General features: G+C 40.8%; 1 protein-coding gene and 1 long non-coding RNA gene across 3 annotated transcripts; one reads left to right on the forward strand and one right to left on the reverse strand.

The window, feature by feature from the left end:
- The first annotated feature begins 2,784 nt into the window (after positions 1-2,784).
- Positions 2,785-22,127, forward strand: LOC100082218 (cytochrome P450 3A4-like). The gene is made up of 13 exons (XM_001512859.5): positions 2,785-2,942; positions 4,953-5,046; positions 7,034-7,086; positions 7,615-7,714; positions 8,228-8,341; positions 8,953-9,041; positions 11,146-11,294; positions 13,954-14,081; positions 15,445-15,532; positions 17,535-17,695; positions 18,669-18,895; positions 20,149-20,311; positions 21,801-22,127. Exons 1-13 carry the CDS (start codon positions 2,872-2,874, stop codon positions 21,894-21,896), a joined length of 1,533 nt encoding a protein of 510 aa, XP_001512909.3. The 5' UTR covers positions 2,785-2,871; the 3' UTR covers positions 21,897-22,127.
- Positions 6,973-16,278, reverse strand: LOC114809229. Of its 2 annotated transcripts, none has more exons than XR_005659744.1 (3): positions 16,045-16,278; positions 12,943-13,084; positions 6,973-7,276 (listed from the first exon to the last, which is right to left on the reverse strand). It is a non-coding gene; the product is annotated as an uncharacterized LOC114809229 (long non-coding RNA). The 2 variants fall into 2 exon arrangements; XR_003757004.2 differs by lacking the exon at positions 16,045-16,278 and adding an exon at positions 15,164-15,448.
- Positions 22,128-22,378: the final 251 nt, after the last annotated feature.

Raw genomic sequence — 22,378 nt, forward strand, 5'->3', positions numbered from 1 at the left:
AAGGTGATAGTGGGGCAGAAACATTCACAATGAGTAAATGGAATGCAGCGTAGGTGCTTAAGTAGTGAGAGAGGTTTAGATAAAGTAGGCCCTTTGATCAATTAATCAGTCACTACTATTTAGTGTGTGCTTACATTGTGAGAGGGTTTTGCTGAGTGCCTGGGAGAGTGCAGTGGACATGGTGGATTCTGGTGGACATGATCCCTGTTCTCAAGGAATTTACAACCTAGGCAGAAAGCACACTAAAATAAACAGGGGGAATGCCAAAGAGTATAAAGGTGTTTACAAAAGGGCAGCTGTGGGGTGGAATATCCACATATGTAGGTTTTGCCTATGCGCTCAAGTGGCAGTAGGGGAAATAGGGTAGATCTCCCACTCAGGTTTAAGCACTGCAAGTATGCATCATTCACCTGGATAGAGGGATTATTATAATGATCTGCCCCTTCCTCTCTAACAAACATGCTACCATGTTGATCCAAGCACATATATCCTGCCTTGACTACTTCATCTGCCTCCTCCGTGATTTCCCTGCCTCCAGACCACACTTCACTCTGCTACCTGTATCATTTTTTTAAAACTTCATTCAGTCCACATTTCCCCAAAACACTTCTTAAAAACCTCCAATTGTCAAGGTCTCAGTCACATCTTTCTCACCACAAATCCATCCCTATGGCTTGGTGCTCCCTACCCGAATTTGAGGTCTTGCTGGCCTATCTCCTCCAGGAGGACTTCCCTGACTAGACTCTCATTTCCCCTTTGTGCTCTTCCTTCTGCATCCCTTATGTACTTGGGTCCGTACCCCTTAAACACTTGGATAGTCACAGCAACCTCTCCAAGGGCAACCTCCAGCCCCACAGCACCTAAGTACATATCCTTAAATAATGATAGTTCCCCTATTTCCCCTATCTGTACCTTTTTTGATGTCTGTCTCACTCTTTGGTCTGTAAACTTTTTGTGGGCAGGATTTTGAGAACAAATTTATTGTGTTGTACTCACCCAAGCAGTTATTCCATTGTTTGGTACACAGTAAGCACTCTATAAGTACCATTGACTGATGGGGCCTATCCTGATAACCCAGAGTGCCCTGTTGCTTCCCCAACACCCTGAACAAACCTAGAAAGAGGCAATCTAAACTATACTAATCTAAACTATATAATTATTAAGTTGATTAATTCCCAGTAGGGGCAAATATACTAACACATTTGGTTTAATTTGAAATAACTTTTTTTCCCAGTGATATTCAATAACAGCACACATTATAGATTATTACCCTTCTTTGATTATTTCCCTCATTCCTGGGATCAGAGCCCTAGCTCTTTTTTCAGTCTCTTTAAAAGAAGAAAACACAACTGCAATGGTTAACAGGTCTCAAGACCATTTTTCTTCTTTACATATGTCCTCACAGTAATCTGTAGTGGTCAGCAAATAAATCTCTCCCTCATGATTCATCTAACACTTCTTTTGGGTAAGTGTTGACGCTGTAATCAATCAGTGGTATTTACTGAGCACTTACTCTGTTTGGGAGAGTACAATGCAACAGAATTAGCAAATGCATTACCAACCCGTAAGGAGGAGATTAAGAATTTATTAAAGATTCACTCGATCACTGATACTTATTGAGCACTGACCTAAATGCTTGTGAAAGCACATTATAACAAAACTGTTAGACAAGTTCCCTTCCCACAAAGGGTTTACAGTCTAGAGGAGGCGTTTACAGTCTAGAGCAATTAAAATATTTCTTCTGCTCTTCCTTTTTGTGCTTATGTGTGTATGTATATCACTGAATAATATGGATGGGGTACCATTTTCTGGTATTGGTTTGAAGGACTAATAGAACTGACAGTTTAAGAATCCTATCTTTTGTACCTTATCCAATCAAAGCCTAGGTTACAATTTACATTTTTTTAAGGACTTGAGTTCATGGGACCACATGGTGATACAATGTGGTGCAGGAGAAGTTGAGGTCTTGTTTTCTATGCTGACTTCCATCTGTCGCAGCACTGGAAATAGTTTTGATCCTTCCGCCTCTCTTTTTCTTTTATCCCATCATTCTCTATGCAGTTGTGAGGGAGTAAAGCTTTATGTCTCCCTGGGCATCGAGCACTAACTGACCCTTGGAATGTTAGGGTTAGTATTGGGTCAGAAGAGGGATTTTCCCTAAATTCCACTCTATGAGTCCAAAGAGCAGAAACCAAGGAAAGATTGCTGAAGTTTACTTTTTTGAAGGCCAATTCTTCCCCTTGGTAGTGAACTGCTGCTTATTTTACTTTCACTGTTTTTTCCCTGGATGACTCTCCTTTCCCTGCCTTTTAGATTGGGAACACCCTGTGGACCAGAGACTAGATTTGATCCTGGCCTGAGAGTCAAGCAGGATTCTCCTGATTCTCTCAGTTTTGGTCTTGAGGAGATGGGGGTATCAAACTGACGACACAATAACTGAAGTATTAGTTAAGCGCTTACTATGTGCCAAGCACTGAATTTAACACTGGGGTAGATGTAATTCAAGCAGATCAGAAACCCTGATCCCTGGTTTACCTGGAGCCAAAAGCCCCCAAAACCCACTTCATGTCAGTGAACTCTGAACCCCAGAGATGAGATTAGTTTTATCTTCTGGATCATTTCACAAACACTAAGTCAAAATTGAACCAGTCTGACCTCAAAGTTCACTCGTTTTTCTGGGTGTACTCCCATGACTTTCTTGGACTATAACTCATCAGTGACAATGTCAACAACAAGCCAAAAAGTCAATGAACTCTGACAGTTTTGTTCCCTGTAAACCTTACTTCGAGAGAGAGAAACCAATAGAAAAGCCAAAGACAACATAGGGGAAAAAAGAAAAAGTGAGAGGTAGTAGAAAGCAATGAACTCAGGATGAGCAGCATTTTCAGTTTCTCCATAGAAACCTGGATACTTCTTGGCACTTTCCTGACTCTGATGATACTGTGAGTAAAACTCTGGCCCCTGCTTTCTCCCTTTAGTCAATTCTTCTCCACCTTTTCATCTTGCTATTTATTTGACCTCTTGATTCTACATAGAAATTCTTCTTGAGACAGAGTGGCAAACCTGATAAGTTACTGGTTTATGATCTCTTCTTGCCACTAAATTGGTAGTAGAGGGGCAGGACAAAGGACAACAGGCAAGGCTGGAAGGGGCACCCACTGGGTGATAGAACTCTGAAGCTTAGGGATTCCAGTGCAAACACCCAAACTCTTCTAGGGTGAACTATATATTTTGATTTCCAGGAACAAAGGAAGGATAAAAGAGAAGCTGGTCGACAACACCGTCAGTACTTTATTTTCAAAAATGTAGGATGGGATACATGGCTCTAGTGGGAAAAATTAGACTTCCTCTTAGCAGTCAAGTAATGCAGCATGGCTCAGTGGCAAGAGCATGGGCTTAGGAGTCAGAGGTTGTGGGTTCGAATCCCAACTCCAGCACTTATCAGCTGTGTGACTTTGGGCAAGTCACTTGACTTCTCTGTGCCTCAGTTACCTCATCTGGTAAAATGGGGATGAAGACTGTGAGCGCCACGTGGGACCACCTGATGACCTTGTATCTACCCCAGTGCTTAGAACAGTGCTTGATGCATAGTAAGTGCTTAACAAATACCATTATTAGAGAAGCAGTGTGGCTCAGTGGAAAGATCCCGGGCTTGGTAGTCAGAGGTCGTGGGTTCTAATCCAGGCTCCGCCACTTGTCAGCTGTGTGACTTTGGGCAAGTCACTTCACTCCTCTGGGCCTCAGTTACCTCATCTGGAAAATGGGGATTAAGACTGTGAGCCCCATGTAGGACAACCTGATTACCTTGTACCCTTGAAGTGCTTAGAACAGTGCTTGGCACATAGTAAGTGCTTAACAAATGCCATTATTATTATTATTAATGGTGTTTATTGAGCATGTACTGTGTACAGAACACTGTTCTAAGAACTTGGGAGAATACAATACAACAGATTTGGTAGACTTATTCCTTGCCTACAATGAGCTAACAGTCTAGAAGGGGAGACTGGGTCTTCAGATCCATCCTTATTCCTCCAAGTTGATTATTTTTGTCTCAGGACCAGGGTGGAGATGGATTACCATATTTATCCATACAATTGCTCCACTTTTATTTCTTCAAAAAATCTGTGTGGCAGGGGTGGTGGAAATCATGCACAGGGGCAATTATGCGAGTAAATACAATTGGTGGCTTTACTTTGAACTTTGTCACTGTGCTTCTCAAACCCATTTTTAAAAGGAACATCACTGCTCCCAACTGGTCAAGTGAAAGGATCTTGGTCTACCCTGATATCCAGGATCTTTGCAATACCTCTTTGATCATTTTCCAGAACTCGTCATCATCCCCAAGTGGGAGATAGGAGAATCATAGCAATGTGGTCTCTGCTCTGGGACAGCAAGAGCACCTAGATATGTTTTTCCTCTCTAGCAACTCCATGTGTGGAATATTAGCCCCCCTCACGGGGTTGCACCTGGAGAGTTTCCAGTGCTTTACCAGTCTTGACTTTGGGAGGGAGAGTCAAGCAGAGGCATACCCATTCCATTCCTAGCTTGGGCAGTGGTTAGTGAGTGGAATGTAATCTGCTAGAAGTAAAAACTCACCTGCGCTGGGCAGCAATGGCATGGGAGAGAGCTAAGGGTGGAGACTCAAGCTTTCTATGTGGAAGGAGGCAATGGTGAACAACTTCCATATTTTTACCAAGAAAATTCTATGGATACACTAGCAGAACAATTGCAGATAGAGGTGGGGCATTCTGGGAAAGATATGTCCATGGTGTTGCTGTGGGTTGGAGACAAATCAACAGAATAAGACAAGACAGTATTAGCTATCTGATAAGGTGGTTAAGGTGGCTCAGATGTGCTTGGAATCTAGCAAGTATTCCTTATAAGCAATGTTCATTATGAGTAATTTATATTGAGGTCTCATATGCAATCTGAGGCTTACTTTAACTTTGCAGATATGGGATCTGGCCATATGGAGTCTTCACAAAACGGAACATTCCTGGGCCATGGCCTGTTCCTTTCTTGGGAAACATTCAGGAGTATTCTCAAGTAAGTGTTTGAGGGTTCTTGGGGACTCTTAAAGTATATTAGCCTACAACAAGTACTCTTCAAATTTCACAAACTCTGTGTAAAGGATGGGTCATTCCCAGAACAGTAACTCTTGGCCTAAATGGTGAGTTAATTCAGCAAAAAACTGTGCTTAATGTATACAATGCCTGGAGTTGTTTTCTCTTTTACCTCCTCTTTCCTTGTGAAGATTTTCCTCGAAGGGAATAATTATCTTCTAGAGGAGGATTCCCTGTTTGTCTGTGATGAAACTGGTGCCATCTTCACTAGTCACAGTTTTATTCATTTTTTCCATCTCCAGTTTTAATTAGCTTTGGAAAAAAACAGAGGGATGATTAATTTAAGCACTCAGTACAGTGCTCTACACACTGTAAGTGCTCAGTAAATATGATTGAATGAATATTTGAGGCTTATTGTGTGATCTCCATGAATTCTCCACTTGCTACAGACTTAGGACATAAAATCAGCCACTTGATTTTGAAATGGTTTCTATGCACGGTTCATTCATTCATTCATTCAATAGTATTTATTGAGCGCTTACTATGTGCAGAGCACTGTACTGAGCACTTGGAATGTACAAATCGGCAACAGATAGAGTCCCTGCCCTTTGACGGGCTTACAGTCTAATCGGGAGAGACAGACAGACAAGAACAATGGCAATAGAGTCAAGGGGAAGAACATCTCATTAAAACAATAGCAAATAAGGTTGCAACTGGGGGAGGTGGTGAGGGGCGGTGGCAGCAGGGGGGGGCACCCAGGATGTGAGTCAAGGGGAGTAGAAAATTGGTGGTACTGAACTGGTGGAGAGGGAGTATGTTTAAAGAGCCAATCTAATTGCTGCTGCAGGACTTCTGCCCTTTAAACGTCTCCATTCCAGACCAAACCTGGAACCATGTAAGACACCCAACCCTAGGTATCATGGGCTTAGTCCGCAGAGAAGGCAGTTTAAGGAGGTGGGCTACAGCTGCTTTTTGATTCCTCTTCTCCCCATCTCTCTTTTGTCACAAAATACTAGCTCTGGCTTCTAAAATTGGGTCTGGAAGGGGGAAAAAGTTTCTTCTTGACCACAGAAGTTAAAAGATCTAGTTGAGGCCTTGTTTATGGGGGAAATCTTACTGTAAAAAACCTCTTGTCATAAGTAACAGTGAAGATAAGCTTGTTCACATCTGCCCTATACCAAAGCCTCACTTTGCTGACCCATCATTGAGCTCCTCTGCCATAGGCCTACCAGACTACCTGCCCAGTCAGGACTGCCTCTGTTCTCCCATGACTTTGGGTATCCACCGATAAATTAATCAGTCATATTAATTGAGCTCTTGTGTTGTGCAGAGCAGAGTTGGTATTTAACAAAGTTGTATACATGTTCCCTGCCCCCCACAAGCGTACAGTCTAGAGACCGAGACAGACATTAATGCACATATTATGAATATGGACATATGTGCTGTGGGGCTGATTAGAGGTGAATAAAGGATACAAATCCAAGTACAGGGATGGATTGTATTGCACTGTAGTTTTTGGTAAATGGGAATTTGGGGCAGGTGAAGTAGGTTGCTCCCAGACACTATAATCTGCAATCTGACATCTGCTAATCTTTCTCTAACATTGAACTGTTGATCAATCCTAAAATTCTTGAGCAGGAATAGACCTCAGGAGGCATTCTAGTCCAGCAGTCTTGAACCTTCAAAAATTATTGAATTAGAACCATTCATCACAGAGGATTATCCTTTTCAGCTTTTCAGTGACCCATCCCATTTTCTGAGGGGTGGTGAGGGTTGAGGAGAGGGTTAATGTTTGTCAAAGGAGGCTTGAAAACCAAGAGTCCTACTTTAGAACTTGCTATTTTCCAAGACATGCCTGCTCTTTGACTCAGATACTTGTGACCAAAGAAAGAAACTCAAATAAACTCAATCTACTTGATCCCTTTTATCCAATCCTTGTTTTTATCCCATTTTAAAATCTCTTTTCACAGGGTTTGATGGTGTTTGACAAGAAATGTTCTGAGAAATATGGGAAAATATGGGGGTGAGTGTTATATCCAAAGTTAATTTTGTGTTCCAGTCAATCCTCTTGAGGTGCATTGGGTTCAGCTGCTTGCTGTTGTTATTGTACCACTATTGTTATTTTGCTCCCACATACTCGAGATGTCAGTTCAGACAAGGACAGATCTTTAGGTTCCAATATGGTGTAGCCATCTCCCACATCCAGAGAATCCCTGAAAAACAATCCAGAGAAGAAAGTAGTCCCCCCAAGGTGTGATTCAAATTTTTAGAATAGCAAAAATTCTTACAATCTTTGAATATGTTGTTATAGAAAAGAAAACATTTAATTTCAAAATTTGGTTCATATAAGGCTAATATCACCCTAATCATAGAATCCAGCATTCACTTTACTCCAAAACTCAAATTCTGTTGCGTTCAAATGAGGAATGATTCTAACATTTCCCTTCACCTAACTTTTGCCCTATAAGATGCCAAGAATGAAGTATTTCCTCTTAAATTCTTGTATTTTCTAACTTCCTGCAACTATGAATCTCTTCAAATTGGGGTATAGGCTATATGAAGGCCGGCAAGCCATTATAGCTGTCCTGGACCTTGACATCATTAAAAAGGTACTGGTGAAAGAAGTGTTCAGCAGCTTCACCAATAGGCGGGTAAGTTCCTAATAGGAAATAAGAATTTGGTAATTTATAGAGCTGAGAGAAGATATGAAATGGAAATACATCTCTTTATACTTTAAATGCCCCCAGGACAGAGCTAGAAATTGTCCTGGCTGTGCTGGAAAAATTGTTTAAACTAGCCACAGATAACAAATAGCAGAGGGTCCTTGGGGCTTCAATTCCACTTGTATTGCTTCAAGCAACACAACTCACCGTACAACTCATAAGTCAATTATACAACTGTAAATGTTTCTTCTTATTTCTAAAAATGCTGTAAGTGTAGTCCTGACTGAAATCAGGAGGATGGACTAAATAGCCATTCGATATTCCTTCAGCCCTAACCATTATTCTGTTAAGGGTGAAATAGATCCCAGTGGTAATTTCTGTTCCCTACACTAAACTTTCAAGATATAAGTGAAGCCTTCCCCTCCAATGTTTGGCTCTACTGCTATTATGAGTAATAATTATTATGTGGGTTGAATGTGGACTTGAATTTCTACCTTCCAGAATACAGGAATTGAAGGGATACTGGAGCTAGCTGTCTCCTCTGCTGAGGACGAGCACTGGAAGGAATTGCGCACACTGATGTCACGCACATTCACCAGTGGAAAACTAAAAGAGGTGAAAAGCAGGAGGTCTGAAACAGCCCGAAATAAGGAGCTGCCAAGGAGAGGGGAGAGAGTGAGGCTACAGAATAAACCCATTTAGATTATTTTAAATTTTCCCCTTTCAGTCAATCAATTCAGTTCAATCAATCAATCAATTTGACAGAGCATAGCTTAGTGGAGAGAGCATGGGCCTGGAAGTCAGAAGGACCTGGACTCTAATCCTTTGCTCCACCGCTGGTCTGCTATGTGATCTTGGGCTAGTCAGTTAACTTCTCTGTTCCTCAGTTACCTTATCTGTAAAATGGGAAATAAGGCAATGAACTCCATGTGGGAAATGTAATTGTATCTACCCCATCGCTTAGTACAGTACCTAGAACATAGGAAGTGTTTAACAAATGTCATAAAAAAATAGTGTTTGCTGAGAGCTTATTCTGTGAAGCACATCAATTAAAATCCAGTAATAAGACAGATTGTAGTTTCTCAATGTGAAATGAGACAAATAATTTATTTTTTAAAAATCTAGAAACAGCAGTATATTTGGCTAAAAAACAAAACTTTCCTAGGATGGGAAAAACTATGATCATTCAAAGGAATTTATACCAGGTGTTTTCATTTGGGTTTCAGATGCTACCCATTATGACCCACTATGGGGAGGTTTTAGTGAGAAACATCTGGCGTAAAGCAGAAAAGAACGAGAATGTAACCGTCAAGGAGTAAGTATTGCATATATACTATACACATCTGTCTTAGCAGCAGACATTTCCTATCAAAAATAGGGGAACCCTAGATCAATAAGTCAATTGTATTTATTGAGCACTTACTGTATGCAGAGCACTGTACTAACTCTATACTAACAGAGTTGATAGAACTGTTCCCTGCCCACACTGAGCTTAAATTCAGAATATCCAATGCTTGTAGCAGTGAGATATTACTTAAGAAACAGATACTTCATGGAATAGATTTCTTCTATCTCTACCTAAACATATTGTCAGGTTTGTTTGGAGCTCCATAAATTATATGTATACACAAGAATATGTTGGAAAACCCCACAACATTTAGATCAAGGCATTTTGCTGTGCTTTTCATTTCATTCATTTGCTGTGCTTTTCATGAATTGATACAATTTCATTAAATCGTATTTATTGAGCGCTTACTGTGTGCAGAGCACTGTACTAAGTGCTTGGAAAGTACAATTCAGCAACAAATACAGACAATCCCTACCCAACAACAGGCTCACAGTCTAGAAGGAGGGAGACAGACTTCAAAACAAATAAACAGGCATCAATAACATCAATATAAATAAATAGAATTATACATATATATACACATTAATAAAATAAATAGAATAAATATGTACATGAATACACAAGTGCTGTGGGATGGGGGGGTAGAGCAAAGGGAGCAAGTCGGGGTGATGGGGAGGAGAGGATGAGCAGTGGAGAAAGGGAGCTTAGTCTGAGAAGGCTTCCTGAAGGAGGTGAGCTTTCAGTAGGGCTTTACAGGGGGGAAGTGTGCTAGTTTGGCAGATGTGAGGAGGGAGGGCATTCCAGGCTAGAGGTAGGACTTGGGCCAGGTGTCGATGGCAAGACAGACAAGAACTAGGCACAGTGAGAAGGTTAGCGGCAGAGGAGCGGAGTGTGTGGACTGGATTGTAGGAGAGAAGGGAGGTGAGGTAGGAGGGAGCAAGGTGATGGAGAGCTTTGAAGCCAATAGTGTGGAGTTTTTGCTTGATATGGACGTTGATGGGCAATGACTGGAGATTTTTGAGGAGGGGGGTGACATGCCCAGAGAGTTTCTGTAGAAAAATAATCTGGGCAGCAGAGTGAAGTATAGACTGAAGCAGGGAGAGACAGGAGGTTGGGAGATCAGAAAGGGTTCTGATTCTTAGGAAACGTTCCTGGAATATTATTTGTCCCAGTTTTATGAGTGGCAAACAGTTGGATATGTAGTAGAAAAAGTAGAGGCAAAGCCTAGTGTTTTTCCCTATAAAATTTGTCACCCAACCTACTGTCAATTTAGATCATTCAGGCCAAAATATTTTTCCTCTGAACCTATAAATATTCCAAAGGTTTTGCTGACTTACATTCAGGTTTGGCTCAGTAGACCCAGTGCCTGAGACATGATTTTAAAATTAAATCTCAAATAAGATCCTTGAACATGGAGCCACTACTGTAGCCCAGTGAAAGGAGCACAGGCCTGGGAGTCAGAGAACCTGGGTTCTAATCCCACTTCTTCCACTTGCCTGCTGGGTAACTGTGGTCAAGTCATTTAACTTCTTTGGGTCTCAGTTTCTTCATCTGTAAAATGGGATTAAAACCTACACCCTCCTATTTAGACTGAGCCCGATGTGGGACAGGGACTGTGTTCAACTTGAGTATCTTGTACCTACCACTGTGCTTAGTACAGTATTTGACACATAAAAAGCAAAATAATAACAATATTGATAATATCAATTATGCCATTACTAAGCTTTCAATCTGTCCAGTTTTTTTCTGATATATCTTGATTAGCTTTACTTCAGTATATTTATTTATTATTTGCATCTGTTTTCATGCTCTTCTAACTACTGCACTTTCAGCAGTAGAGGAGTCCTTACTATTACCATTATATTATATATTCCTGAGGGCAGGGATTTCATTTTTTATTCTTCTGCCAATTTTTTTGCTACTATTAGCATGCTGTTCATAGAGTAGGCACCCATTAAATACCAGGGCTAACTATACCCGATATTTGCCTCAGTGGCACTGTTGTAATAATGCAAAGGATTCTAGAGCCTGAAGAACATCAATTTTGATCCTGTTTTCTTTGTCTTCTCAGTTACTTTGGGGCCTACAGTTTGGATGTGATCACCAGTACTTCATTTGGTGTGGATGTTGACTCTTTGAACAAAATGAATGACACATTTGTGAAGGAGATCAAGAAGATATCATCAATTGATTTTTTCTCTCCACTTTTTGCTTTAATAAGTATGTGGGGAAACAGTTCCATCGATAATAATGTTAGAGATGGCAGTGGGTTGACTCTTCGAACTATTAGGTCCAGATTGACCTTTCTAAGGGACTATAGTTTTGTGCTGAAAAAGTCCTTTCCTAACAGAATTAGCATAACTTTAGTATACCACACCTCTTTTAGGCTTAAAATCTGTCCTTTTTCTAAGCCTAGCATATTTGAATTTCAACTTCTTCAGACTGATTAATTTTGAGGCATTCTTGGATGTGTGGTGAACCATGCCTCTTCAGTTGATTTTCATTTCCAGGAAGTCCATATTTGCTCACATTAACCTCCACAATACTTCTGGAATATTCAGGAGGAAGTTCATAATCTGCAGAGACGTGATTTTGGTTATAGGAGCATTCTAAGTGTAAATATTGAGGAAAAATGTACAGCTGGTGTTTCTGCCAGTTTATTCATTCATCACCCACCTCCAGTATCTATTAATTCTCTTACCCATTTTCTCATCTTTCTGTTCATCTTATACCTTCTGAGAGGGAAGAAAGGATGGTGGCTTTTTCTAATGCCATGGCCTGAGTTCTGGACCACTTATATTTTCTCCTACTCGGCTTCCATCAATTAGGTTGTAGGAGCCCAGGTTTCATAGAGGACCTGAATTTTGAACAGGGCTGGTGTTGGAGAGGGACGGGAGTCAGCAGGCAGAGTGACTTCCCAGGGCTCTAACTGTGGGGTGGACCCCACACTTTGTGTTTCTAATTTTTGGGAGTTGCTATTTGGAGAAAAATCCAGTGTGAGACCCTTGAGGTTTCAGCAGGATAGTTTACGGTGGAAAACTCCGTTCTGCACTTCTGCAGTTAAGAGTGGCTCCCAGTCCAACCCTGAAGACTGCCCAGGGCCCCAGTATTTAGAACAGCACTTGCCACACAGTAAACACTTAGGAAATACCATAATTAATAATAATAATGTTGGTATTTGTTAAGCGTTTACTATGTGCAGAACACTGTTCTAAGCGCTGGGGTAGATACAGGGAAATCAGGTTATCCCACGTGAGGTTCACAGTTAATCCCCATTTTACAGATGAGGTAACTGAGGCACAGAGAAGTTAAGTAATAATAATGTTGGTATTTGTTAAGCGCTTACTATGTGCCAAGCACTGTTCTAAGCGCTGGGGTAGACACAGGGGAATCAGGTTGTCCCACGTGGGACTCACAGTCTTAATCCCCATTTTACAGATGAGGGAACTGAGGCACCGAGAAGTTAAGTGACTTGCCCACAGTCACACAGCTGACAAGTGGCAGAGCTGGGAGTCAAACCCATGACCTCTGACTCCGAAGCCTAGGCTCTTTCCACTGAGCCACGCTGCTTCCCTACTATAATTACTCTAATTGCCTTACAACAGACTAGGTTTGCAGACATATGAGAGTGGTAGAGCAGTAGCTGGAGTTTAGCTATATCGGCCAGGCCCAGTGTGTCAATTCCTCAGGCTTTCAGCAGAGAAGGAATGGGAATTTCTGGTACTTTCAGCTGGTCCTAATGGGCACCAAGAAGCCATAGTACTTCAGGATGAGTTTTCTCATCCAGAAAACAGATCATCCTTGAGAGTTAAAGTTTCTGAAAGTTTGAAAGTGCAGTTCCCGAAATGGTTCGTGCTATCTTACTTACTGTTGAAACACAGGAGACCCTGTTCCTCCAGTCTGCTTGGAAGAAGTCTTCTGAGAGAAAATGTTGTAGAGTCTCGGTCTTTCCCTTTTTGTGAATCAGCCAAGGTGTCATGGAAAATCACAGTCGTGGGGCAGTGACTAATCTAAATAATAATGAAACATAGTCATATAATGATTGTTATCTTAATAGCCTGGTCCTGAAAATATTGTGCCAAATTTATAGTGGGAAAGATTCTTGATAAAATTAGAAAATTTGACCCTCAGAGGTAGTCCAATATTTTTAGCTTACAGCTGTTTTATTTTCAGCAGATGCATTAAAATACCATTAAGACTGGGAGATACAAGTTTACAATCGCAGACTTGTAAATTGTTCTGCACCTATCTGCAAAGCTAAAAATAGTTAGCTAAAGTGAGCTGAAAGGCAATGTATTTCTCAGAGGCAACAAAAGAGCCCAGTGTATGTCAGTGCCTAAGCCTATTTTGTTTAGAGGTTGGCCTAGATAAGACACAGCCATTATTTCATGCATTTTGAGTAAATTCAATGAATCAGTTTCCAGTTTGGTAAGACATGTCCTTTCATTGACATAGAGAAGCAGCATGGCATAGTTGCTAACGCACAGCCCTGAGAGTCAGAAGGACCTGGGCTCTAATCCTAGCTCCCCCTCTCTGTGCCTCAGTTACCTCATCTGTAGATTGGGGATTATGACTGGGAGCCCTATGTGGGACAGGGATGGGTCCAACCTGTTCAGCTTGAACCTACCCCAGAGCTAACACATAGTAAGCACTTAACAAATACCATCATCATCAACGATTTCCAAAAATGCTCTTGACAAAATGATAGAAAACTGATCTTCTGATTCTTGGATAGTTATGTGATATCTGGTTATCTGACTCCAAGCTAGTTAGGAAAAATTGAATTTGTTAGCAGAATTAGCCTTGGTCCTTAAATTCAAAGAGTTAGCATTTAAACTGCAGATCCATATTCATGACCTTTGTTCTCTTTCCCTTCCAGGTACATTTCCATTTATGATACCTCTTCTTAAGCTTCTAAATATTAATTTATTCCCTAATGATTCTGTGGAATACTTTAAAAGATTTTTGCATAAAGTAAAGGAAAGGCGACATCAAGACAATCAACAAGTAAGGACTCTCTTAGAGGATGAAAAGAAAATATTCTTCATCTGTGGGATTCATATGACTGTGATGTTTTCTTATAAAGACTGAAACTCTAGCCAAGAAAATGTTTAAAGAAAAAGATGAATGAGTCCATTCATGAATATTTGCTTTGATGACATCAAGACTGTGAAATAAAGACCATCACAGTCGGTATTGACAAATTCAATAATAATAATAATATTAATTGAGGTATTTATAAAGTACTTACTATGTGCCAGACACTGTACTAAGCGCTGGGGTAAATACAATAAAATCGGGTCACACACTATCCCTGATCCACATAGAGCTCATAGTCTTCAGCGTGGCTCAGTGAAAAGAGCATGGGCTTTGGAGTCGGGGCTCATGAGTTCGAATCCCAGCTCTGCCACTTGTCGGCTGTGTGACTGCGGGCAAGTCATTTAACTTCTCTGTGCCTCAGTTCCCTCATCTGTAAAATGGGGATTAAGACTGTGAGCCCCACATGGGACAACCTGATTCCCCTATGTTTACCCCAGCGCTTAGAACAGTGCTCGGCACATAGTAAACGCTTAACAAATACCAACATGATGATTCATCCCCATTTTACAGATGAGGTAACTAAGGTCTAGAGAATTTAAGTGACTTGTTCAAAGTCACTCAAAAAGACAAGTGGTGGAGCTGGGGTATAACAGAGGTCCTCTGACTTCCTGGCCCATTCAAAGTCAGTGCTGGTAAATGAAGGATTTACTTTCCAAATATAGACTCTCAGTACTTGTTCAAAATCTTATTTACAACTAGCAGAGCTCGGGGCAACTCCAAAGTCAAATCTGAAATGGCCCCATGCTATGAATTTGCAGGTTGGAGGGAATAAAGATTCTGGTGTTGAGTTCAAGTTGGATTCAATTCATGTGATGTCAAATTCAGAAGTGAACCTCCCATTGGCACTTAACAGAAATCAAATATGTGAAATGGAAATGAATGTACACTTTCTTCACTCCTAAATGGTCTCCTACACTAGGACTCTGTCCTTTCTAGTGCCCAACTATGGCAACTATGATTCAGGCACTGTTCTGTCACCAATGGCTTACCTTTACCTGGGCCTCATGTCAAAGAAGGGCTTAATCATGATCTCAGGAAATCATCTTTAACTTGAATATATTCATAATTTCATAGAGTGCTCCCCTTGCCAGATTTAAGTCATTTGTCATTCACTACTAGTTTTGCAATAAAAAACAATGAGCAAGGGAACTTTTGTAGTCACCCAGAAGGAATCATCGGATAACGATTTCTCTCCTGGGGAGCCTAATTAGAGGTAATCCTGGTCACCCTGAATGTCTTCTCCTGTTTTTGTCTTCTCTTTCATTTCCAGCACCGGGTGGACTTCCTGCAGTTGATGCTTGATAGCCAAAACCCAAAGGAGGGCTCGAAGGGCAAAGGAGGTAGTAGCTCCTGGAAAGGTAGCTTAGAAGTTTCTTTCCGGCTTGTTGAATTTCTGACACATAGGGGAAAACAAGTATCTTTAAAGTATATATGAATAACAGCAGTGTTAATAAAGGTATTTGTTAAGCTCTTATTCTGTGCCAAGCACTGGGGTAGATATAAAATAATCAAGACAGATAAGGCTTCCTTGTTTTTGCATGTCCTCTTTGTAAAGGTTCCTTAGCCCTAAACAGAAACACAATTAAAAATCCTCATTTTCTGCGATGTCTTTGTCTGGGTGAATACTTCACAATAGATTCTTTGGATTCTAGATTCTGATCTAGAATCTTCCATTATTCTTGGAAACCAAAGCCAAACAACCCAACATTGTTTCTTTTAACTTGGAAAGTACTTTTCCTAGATCACTTTGTCTAGGTTGAGAAGCAATGTTTCCCCAGGCCTGGGGAGATGCTCTGAGATTTACTCCATGAGATGATGTTTTCACTGCCCCCACATTACCCAAGCAAAATGACAGGTGGAGGACTCATACCAAATTGATGCCAGACTGAATGTATTTCCTCAAAATTTCTGACTTCTTTAATCCAAGGATTGGGACCAAGGATACCCTTAGAGATTTAATCTCAAATCTATTCAGAGCAGAGGTGACTCTGAAGGTTACACAAAGCTGCCTCAACTTCTCTAGTGCCAAATGGAACAGGGGATTGGGGTTCCAGGAGTCAGGGTCAATGGCCTAAACATGGGACAGGGATGGAAGATACTGAGAAGCATTGTCGCCTAGTGGATAGAGCATGGCAATGGGAGTCACAAGGCTCTGGGTTCTAATTCTGACTCCCTCCTCTGTCTGCTGTGTGATTTGGGGCAACTCCCTAAACTTTTCTGGGCCTCAGTTACCCCATCTGTAAGATGGAGAATAAGACTGAGTTTCATGTGGGACAGAAACTGTGTCCAACCTGATTAACTTATAGCTACCACAGCACTTAGAATAGTGCCTGGCACATAATAAGCAATAAACAAATACTATTAAAAATGTAGAAAAAGTGGCAGAGAGGGAGACAGAAAGAGAAAGAGAGCAAGAATGAGTGAGGTAATTTGAGGGAGAGAAAAGGGAAAGGAGAGAGGAATTGAAAAAGAGAGACAGGGCTTTAAGACACAAAGACAGGGGCCAATGATGATGCTAAATCAACAATTTGAGGCTTGGAAACAATAACCTTTACTACCCCATTCTCTGGGGAATGGGGGTAGATGGACAGTAGGGAGGAGGAGAAGACTTTCCTGAGTGTACTGGTAAGGTTAAAAGTTGATTCTCAACGTTTTCTCCAGATAGAATCATCTATTTGTTGCCACAATCCCTGTAGCATTTTTCCTCTATTACCCCCACTATCTGTACTTTATTTAAGTGTCTGTCTCCCACACTAGATGTTAAGCTCCTTGAAAGTATGTCTTCTAATCCTTTTGTACTCTCCCAAGAGCTTAGTATAGTGCTCTGAACCAACAATAAATGCTCAATAAATGCTAATGATAGATTGATTGATTGGCTTTCTTGTAAATGTCCATCTAAAGCAGAGGCATCAGATAAACTGAGAAAAATCTCACCATGAGTAATATTATTTTTGCACTTCAAAGCCCACAAGTGCATATACAAAATAAGTATGGAAAAAAAACAGCAGCGAACTGATAGAAATATTTCTTTCGAATTTTGGGGGATGACATCAGACTTCTGATTATAATAATTACAATTAATATTTCTTTCCCCACCTTTTTACTAAATACTATGAACAAATATCAATCAATGGTATTTACTGAACACTTACCGTGTTCAGAAGCACTGTACTGAGAGCACTTAAGAGAGTACAATACAATAGTTGATAAACAAGTTCCCTGCCCACAATGAGTTCACAGTCTAGAGATAGGAACCAAAGTCCAAAAGGATGGCCAGTGAAGACAGGCTGTGAGGACCAATAAGAAGTGTTTTCAAGAGTCATCATTATTATGCCACCTCTGTATTCCCTCTTCATATAGGTCTGAGTGATGCTGAGCTTCTGGCACAAGCATTTGCCTTTATTTTTGCTGGCTATGAGACCTCCAGTAATACCCTTTCTTTCATCTCTTATAACCTGGCCACCCACCCTGATGTCCAGGAGAAATTACAGGCGGAGATAGACACAGTTCTACCCAATAAGGTGAGCTGCCTCTTGATGCTCAGGGAAAGGGGTGGAGCCACAAATGTCATAGCTCATTCATTAACATCCCTGAAAGTTCTTCTATGTCTTCTTTCAAAAAGGTTTTCAAGACTGATGATGAAATAAAGCTCAGATGATAAGTTTGTCTTTTAATTTGGGAAATTTCAACTCCCAGTGAGTTGGAGGGCATTCTCCCCTCAGGTGGCACTTTCCATTTTTGATGTGCTTTTTTTTTCTGCTATTGTCCCCAAGGTTTTAGAAACACATGCCATTTGTATAATTGAATATCGATCACTTGTTTTTTTTATTGCTGGTACTTGCTAAGCACTTCCTATATGCCATGTACTAAGCATTGGGTTAGATAAAAAATAATATGTTTGGACACAGTCCCTGTCCCACATGGGACTCCCAGTGTAAACCCGAGGGAGGAGGATTTAATCCTCATTTTACCATATTGTAATGTCATTCTAATACCATAAATTGCATTCAGAGATAAAACAATCTTGTGTTCTGTGTACAATAAGTACTCAATAAATACTATTGATCAAAAGATCAGAAGCAGGATAGCCTGCTGAATTAGACTTCCATACTCTAGTCTAAGCAATGGCCTAAATTGCCAGTTCATCCTTCCACCTCCCTTCCTAGGAGAGTGTTTATCTTTCTTCTGGTGTCTTAGAAAGATTTGCACTGGTCATGGGAAATTTCACATTTGTTCAACAAATAATGATTTTAAATTAATTCCATCTTATGAAAAATTAAAGAAATGTCCATTAATTTTTAGATGCTTTCAGATGATGGTAGAGAACACTATAGGGGCAGCTTTCATTTGGAATAAAGTTATTCCAAACAAATAAGTTTATTTGGGTATTTACCATAAAGGATTTTTTTTGACCAGCCTCTGTAATGATTAAAGACTGTCCAAATAAATTTTACCAGTTTTGATGATGAGCCTAAAATTTTTGCCTTTTCCTAGTCGCCTCTCACCTATGATGCCTTAGTACGGATGGAGTATCTAGACATGGTTATAAATGAATCTCTAAGGTTGTATCCGATTTCATCTCGACTTGAAAGGATGTGCAAGAAAACCACGGAGATAAATGGATTGACCATCCCTAAAGGGACGTGTGTTGTGATCCCTCTTTTTATCCTACAAAATGATCCAAATTACTGGCTAGAACCTGATGAGTTTCATCCTGAAAGGTACTGAATGATCTTGTCTGCATGGGGAATGTAATACTGGGGGCAGACTTTTTCTTTAAAAAACTTTTTTTTTTTGCCTGAATTTGCACAAGACAAATCTAACTTTAGGTGGCAACCCAAAATTTGTGGGGATGTATTTTTGGAGTTGTTTTGCAATTCTGCCTCTGAGAGGGTCCCAGGAATCCTCTTGTTGGGCTTTTTCATCTTCACAGCTCTTCCTTTCACCCTCTGTCTTCCCTTGTGTAAGGAGCAAGGGAGGAGACGGGGAATTTCACTGAGTTCCAGAAGGATAAAGATGGACTGAGGAGTCCATTAGTACATCTGAGCAGCATCTATTCCCCAAATGTCTCCCAAACAATCTGGAGGCCCACATGAAAGCACAGTTGGGCATATCTATTCCATACCCATTTTTGCCCACTCCAGGCTGATGTCCTGGGAGATGGAAACTGAGGAATATCCCAAGTTGATCCTCAGTTCCACCAACTGGGGAAAGGCTAATAAGGGACTGAAAAAGAGTACCAACTCAATGGAGGGAGACCTGGGTAACCGCTGTGGAACAAGATAAAAAGACAGGATTCTCCAAAATGCTCTTCTTCCACAAACATTTTGGGTTCAGTACTGTGTTTACAAAATATCTGCGACTCTGAGAATATAACCCTATATTTCCTTTTTGACTTCATGACACAAAATGAGCTAGTTCATAAGAAATGAAGCTTTCATAGAATACATCTGGCCTAATGGGTAATGCATGGGCCTAGGAGTTAAGGGATCTGGGTTCTAATTCCTGCTCTGCCACTTGCATGCTGTGTGACTTTGCACCTTCTCTAGGCCTCAGGTTCCTCACTGGTAAAATGGAAGCTAAAAACCAGTTCTCATTCTTGTAACCCACATGTGGGACAGAGATCGCACCTGACCTGGCTGTCTTCTTTCTATTAAAGTGCTGAGTAGACTGCTTGGCATACTGCAAGTGATTAACAAATACCACAGTTGAGGTTTCCAGTAACGAAATGTTCAAAAGATAAATAGCAAGAGGGGTTGAAGCCAAGCACAGCTATCTTCCTACCAACTAATCAACCTTACATAATTAAGGCTAGGTTAAATTAAGTCAGAGAAATTCTTGTATGAGTCTTTCCTAATGACAGATCTCATTTCTTCAGTCCCTGTGGGAAAGCATTTGGTAAAAGAAATCTATTTCAGTTCACTTCTTTACTTGTAAGCTAATTTTCCCTTTCAATTGATTAATTGAAAAACAGGTTCAGTAAAGAAATGAGAGACAAGAGGGATCCCTACACTTTCATGCCCTTTGGCGCTGGCCCCAGGAACTGCATTGGAATGAGATTTGCGCTCCTCAGCATAAAAGTGGCTATGATTGGGCTGCTGAAGAACTTCTCACTCAGGACCTGCCAAGAGACCCAGGTCAAATTCAAATTCATTGTACAAATATCATCTCATCTTTATTCTGCCAAGGCCCCAAAACTTCCAGGAGAGAGATAGGGTCCTGCTGTAGTCAGGGGAGGGCCCTGGGCTAAGGTCTAGGCTGAGATGAGTGCTTGAACCTTGGGGGAAGGGGTGTTTGTGGTCCAGGGAGTGGTGGGCTGGAGGCTGATGGAGCAGAAACTAAGGACAATGATGGGAAGAAGCCTCACATTTTCTGGTGGGCCAACCTTAGCTGGTTGGCCTTAGTGCTACCATTTTTGTGCCAGTCACTTCCCCTGCCCTGAGATTTTGTAGGAGCCACACAATGTTGAGAAAACTAATGGCAGTCATGCCCACAAAGAGAGCTGCTGCCTGGAGCTGTTGACTAAGATCTTCACCACAGTCTGCCCTGTGCCAGCATATAAGACCTACTGCCCTGAAAGTAGCATTTGGGAAGGTACAACAGAGTTAGAAAGCGTGATCTCTGCCCTAAAGGAACTTACAGTCCAGTGGAAGAGACAGACAAAAAGTAATTACAGAAAGGAGGAAAAGAGGATAGAAAAATGTGTATACAGTTTAAGAGCCTACATAATAGAGTATGAAAGTCTGTGTTTACAAAAGTGTTACGGATAGGTGTGGAGGTGGTAGGGAGGGTGCTGAGGAAATGGAAAATGATTTGGGAAAAGCCTCCTGGGGGAGGTGGGATTCTAAGGAGGGGAAAAAGGTGTGAGCAAGACTTGGTCAGGAGGGCAACAAACCGAGTAGAGGCACATTGAGTAGCTTAGTACATGAAGGATGAAGAGTGGAACTGAGATGTAGTAGGAGAAGAGATTTCAAGTTTCTGGAGGGCAGGGATCATGACTACTTTGCTCTCTCAAACATTTAGCACATGGCACTGCACACAGTATTTGCTTAAGAAATACCTTTGCTTGGTTGAAAGGAGGGAGGAACATTTGATGGAGTGCCTTGAAGCCAATGATCAGGAGAGGAATGGGTAGCAGGATTTGGCAACCAACATACTGTGGGGGTTGAAAGAGCAATGATTCTAGAATAACAAGAAGGTCGTGGGCTTCAGCGACAGGGAGAATGAAAGTGCTGTTAACTGTGATAGGAAAGTTAGGTGGAGGAGAGAATTAGGGGATATGAGAACTCTCATACATGTCATATTTTAACCATGGTCACCACTGTTTGAGGTAAGTAGAAGCTCAAGAATGTTTGTGTGGCTGTTGACAACTTTTTGTGCCTCTTCCCCCTTGTGTTTGAATCCTCACTTTATCCTGGTTTTCAGGTCCACCCAGCAGAGAAAGGGATGTCATGACTATAACTCTAGAGTATTGTATAAAGCTCATCTTTTACTCTTTGGCATATTACTGTACAGCAGATGCACTGGGACATCTTCGTTGTTCTTGAAATTGTAATAAATATGCTTTATGCCTTCCCATCTTCACATGTTTCCTTCTAAATGTCAGTATTCTGGCTCCTTCAACAGATTCCTCCGGAGATTAATTCATTTGGATTGTTAACTGCCAAAAAACCCATTGTTCTGCGGTACATCCCTAGAGCTGATACCAAGATTAAGGACTAACATCAAAGGACTTCCCTCATTTCTTTAAAGGATTCTGCATTGGAAATCTAAAACCCTCTATGGAATTAAACAAAAATGGCATGATATCTTTTAGAATATCTTAAGTGATGAGGAATACCTCATATAAAATGCTAGACAATAAGTAACCTAATGTCTTGTTGATAATGAAGAAAAGCTTAACAATAAATGCTGAGTTGGATATTGTCAACTCAGCAAATTCTTGCACTAGAATTGCCTAGTTATTTTATTGAAAAAGCTTGGTTTATCAATATTAATTACAGTACTAATATATCTCACCATTCATCACTTGGGTTAAATTGATGTAAATAAACATGATCAATATTGTAGTCGGGAAAAATTGAGGTATTAATCACATCATGTTATTGAAATCTCACATTTCAAGCCTTAACATTTCCTACTGCCTTCAAGACATCTCCACTTGGATGGCCTCCCTTCACCTAAAACTAAACATGTCAAAAATA

The sequence above is a fragment of the Ornithorhynchus anatinus genome, chromosome 2 (genome assembly GCF_004115215.2).
Source record: "Ornithorhynchus anatinus isolate Pmale09 chromosome 2, mOrnAna1.pri.v4, whole genome shotgun sequence".
In the NCBI taxonomy this organism is placed as follows: Eukaryota; Metazoa; Chordata; class Mammalia; order Monotremata; family Ornithorhynchidae; genus Ornithorhynchus; species Ornithorhynchus anatinus.

Excerpts from the sequence above, each read along its gene's own strand:
- LOC100082218 (XM_001512859.5), top strand. The coding sequence starts at position 2,872 with ATGAGCAGCATTTTCAGTTTCTCCATAGAAACCTGGATACTTCTTGGC. Across the intron at positions 7,715-8,227 it reads GCAGCTTCACCAATAGGCGG|AATACAGGAATTGAAGGGAT; the intron begins GTAAGTTCCTAA and ends TCTACCTTCCAG. Across the intron at positions 14,082-15,444 it reads GACATCAAGACAATCAACAA|CACCGGGTGGACTTCCTGCA; the intron begins GTAAGGACTCTC and ends TTTCATTTCCAG.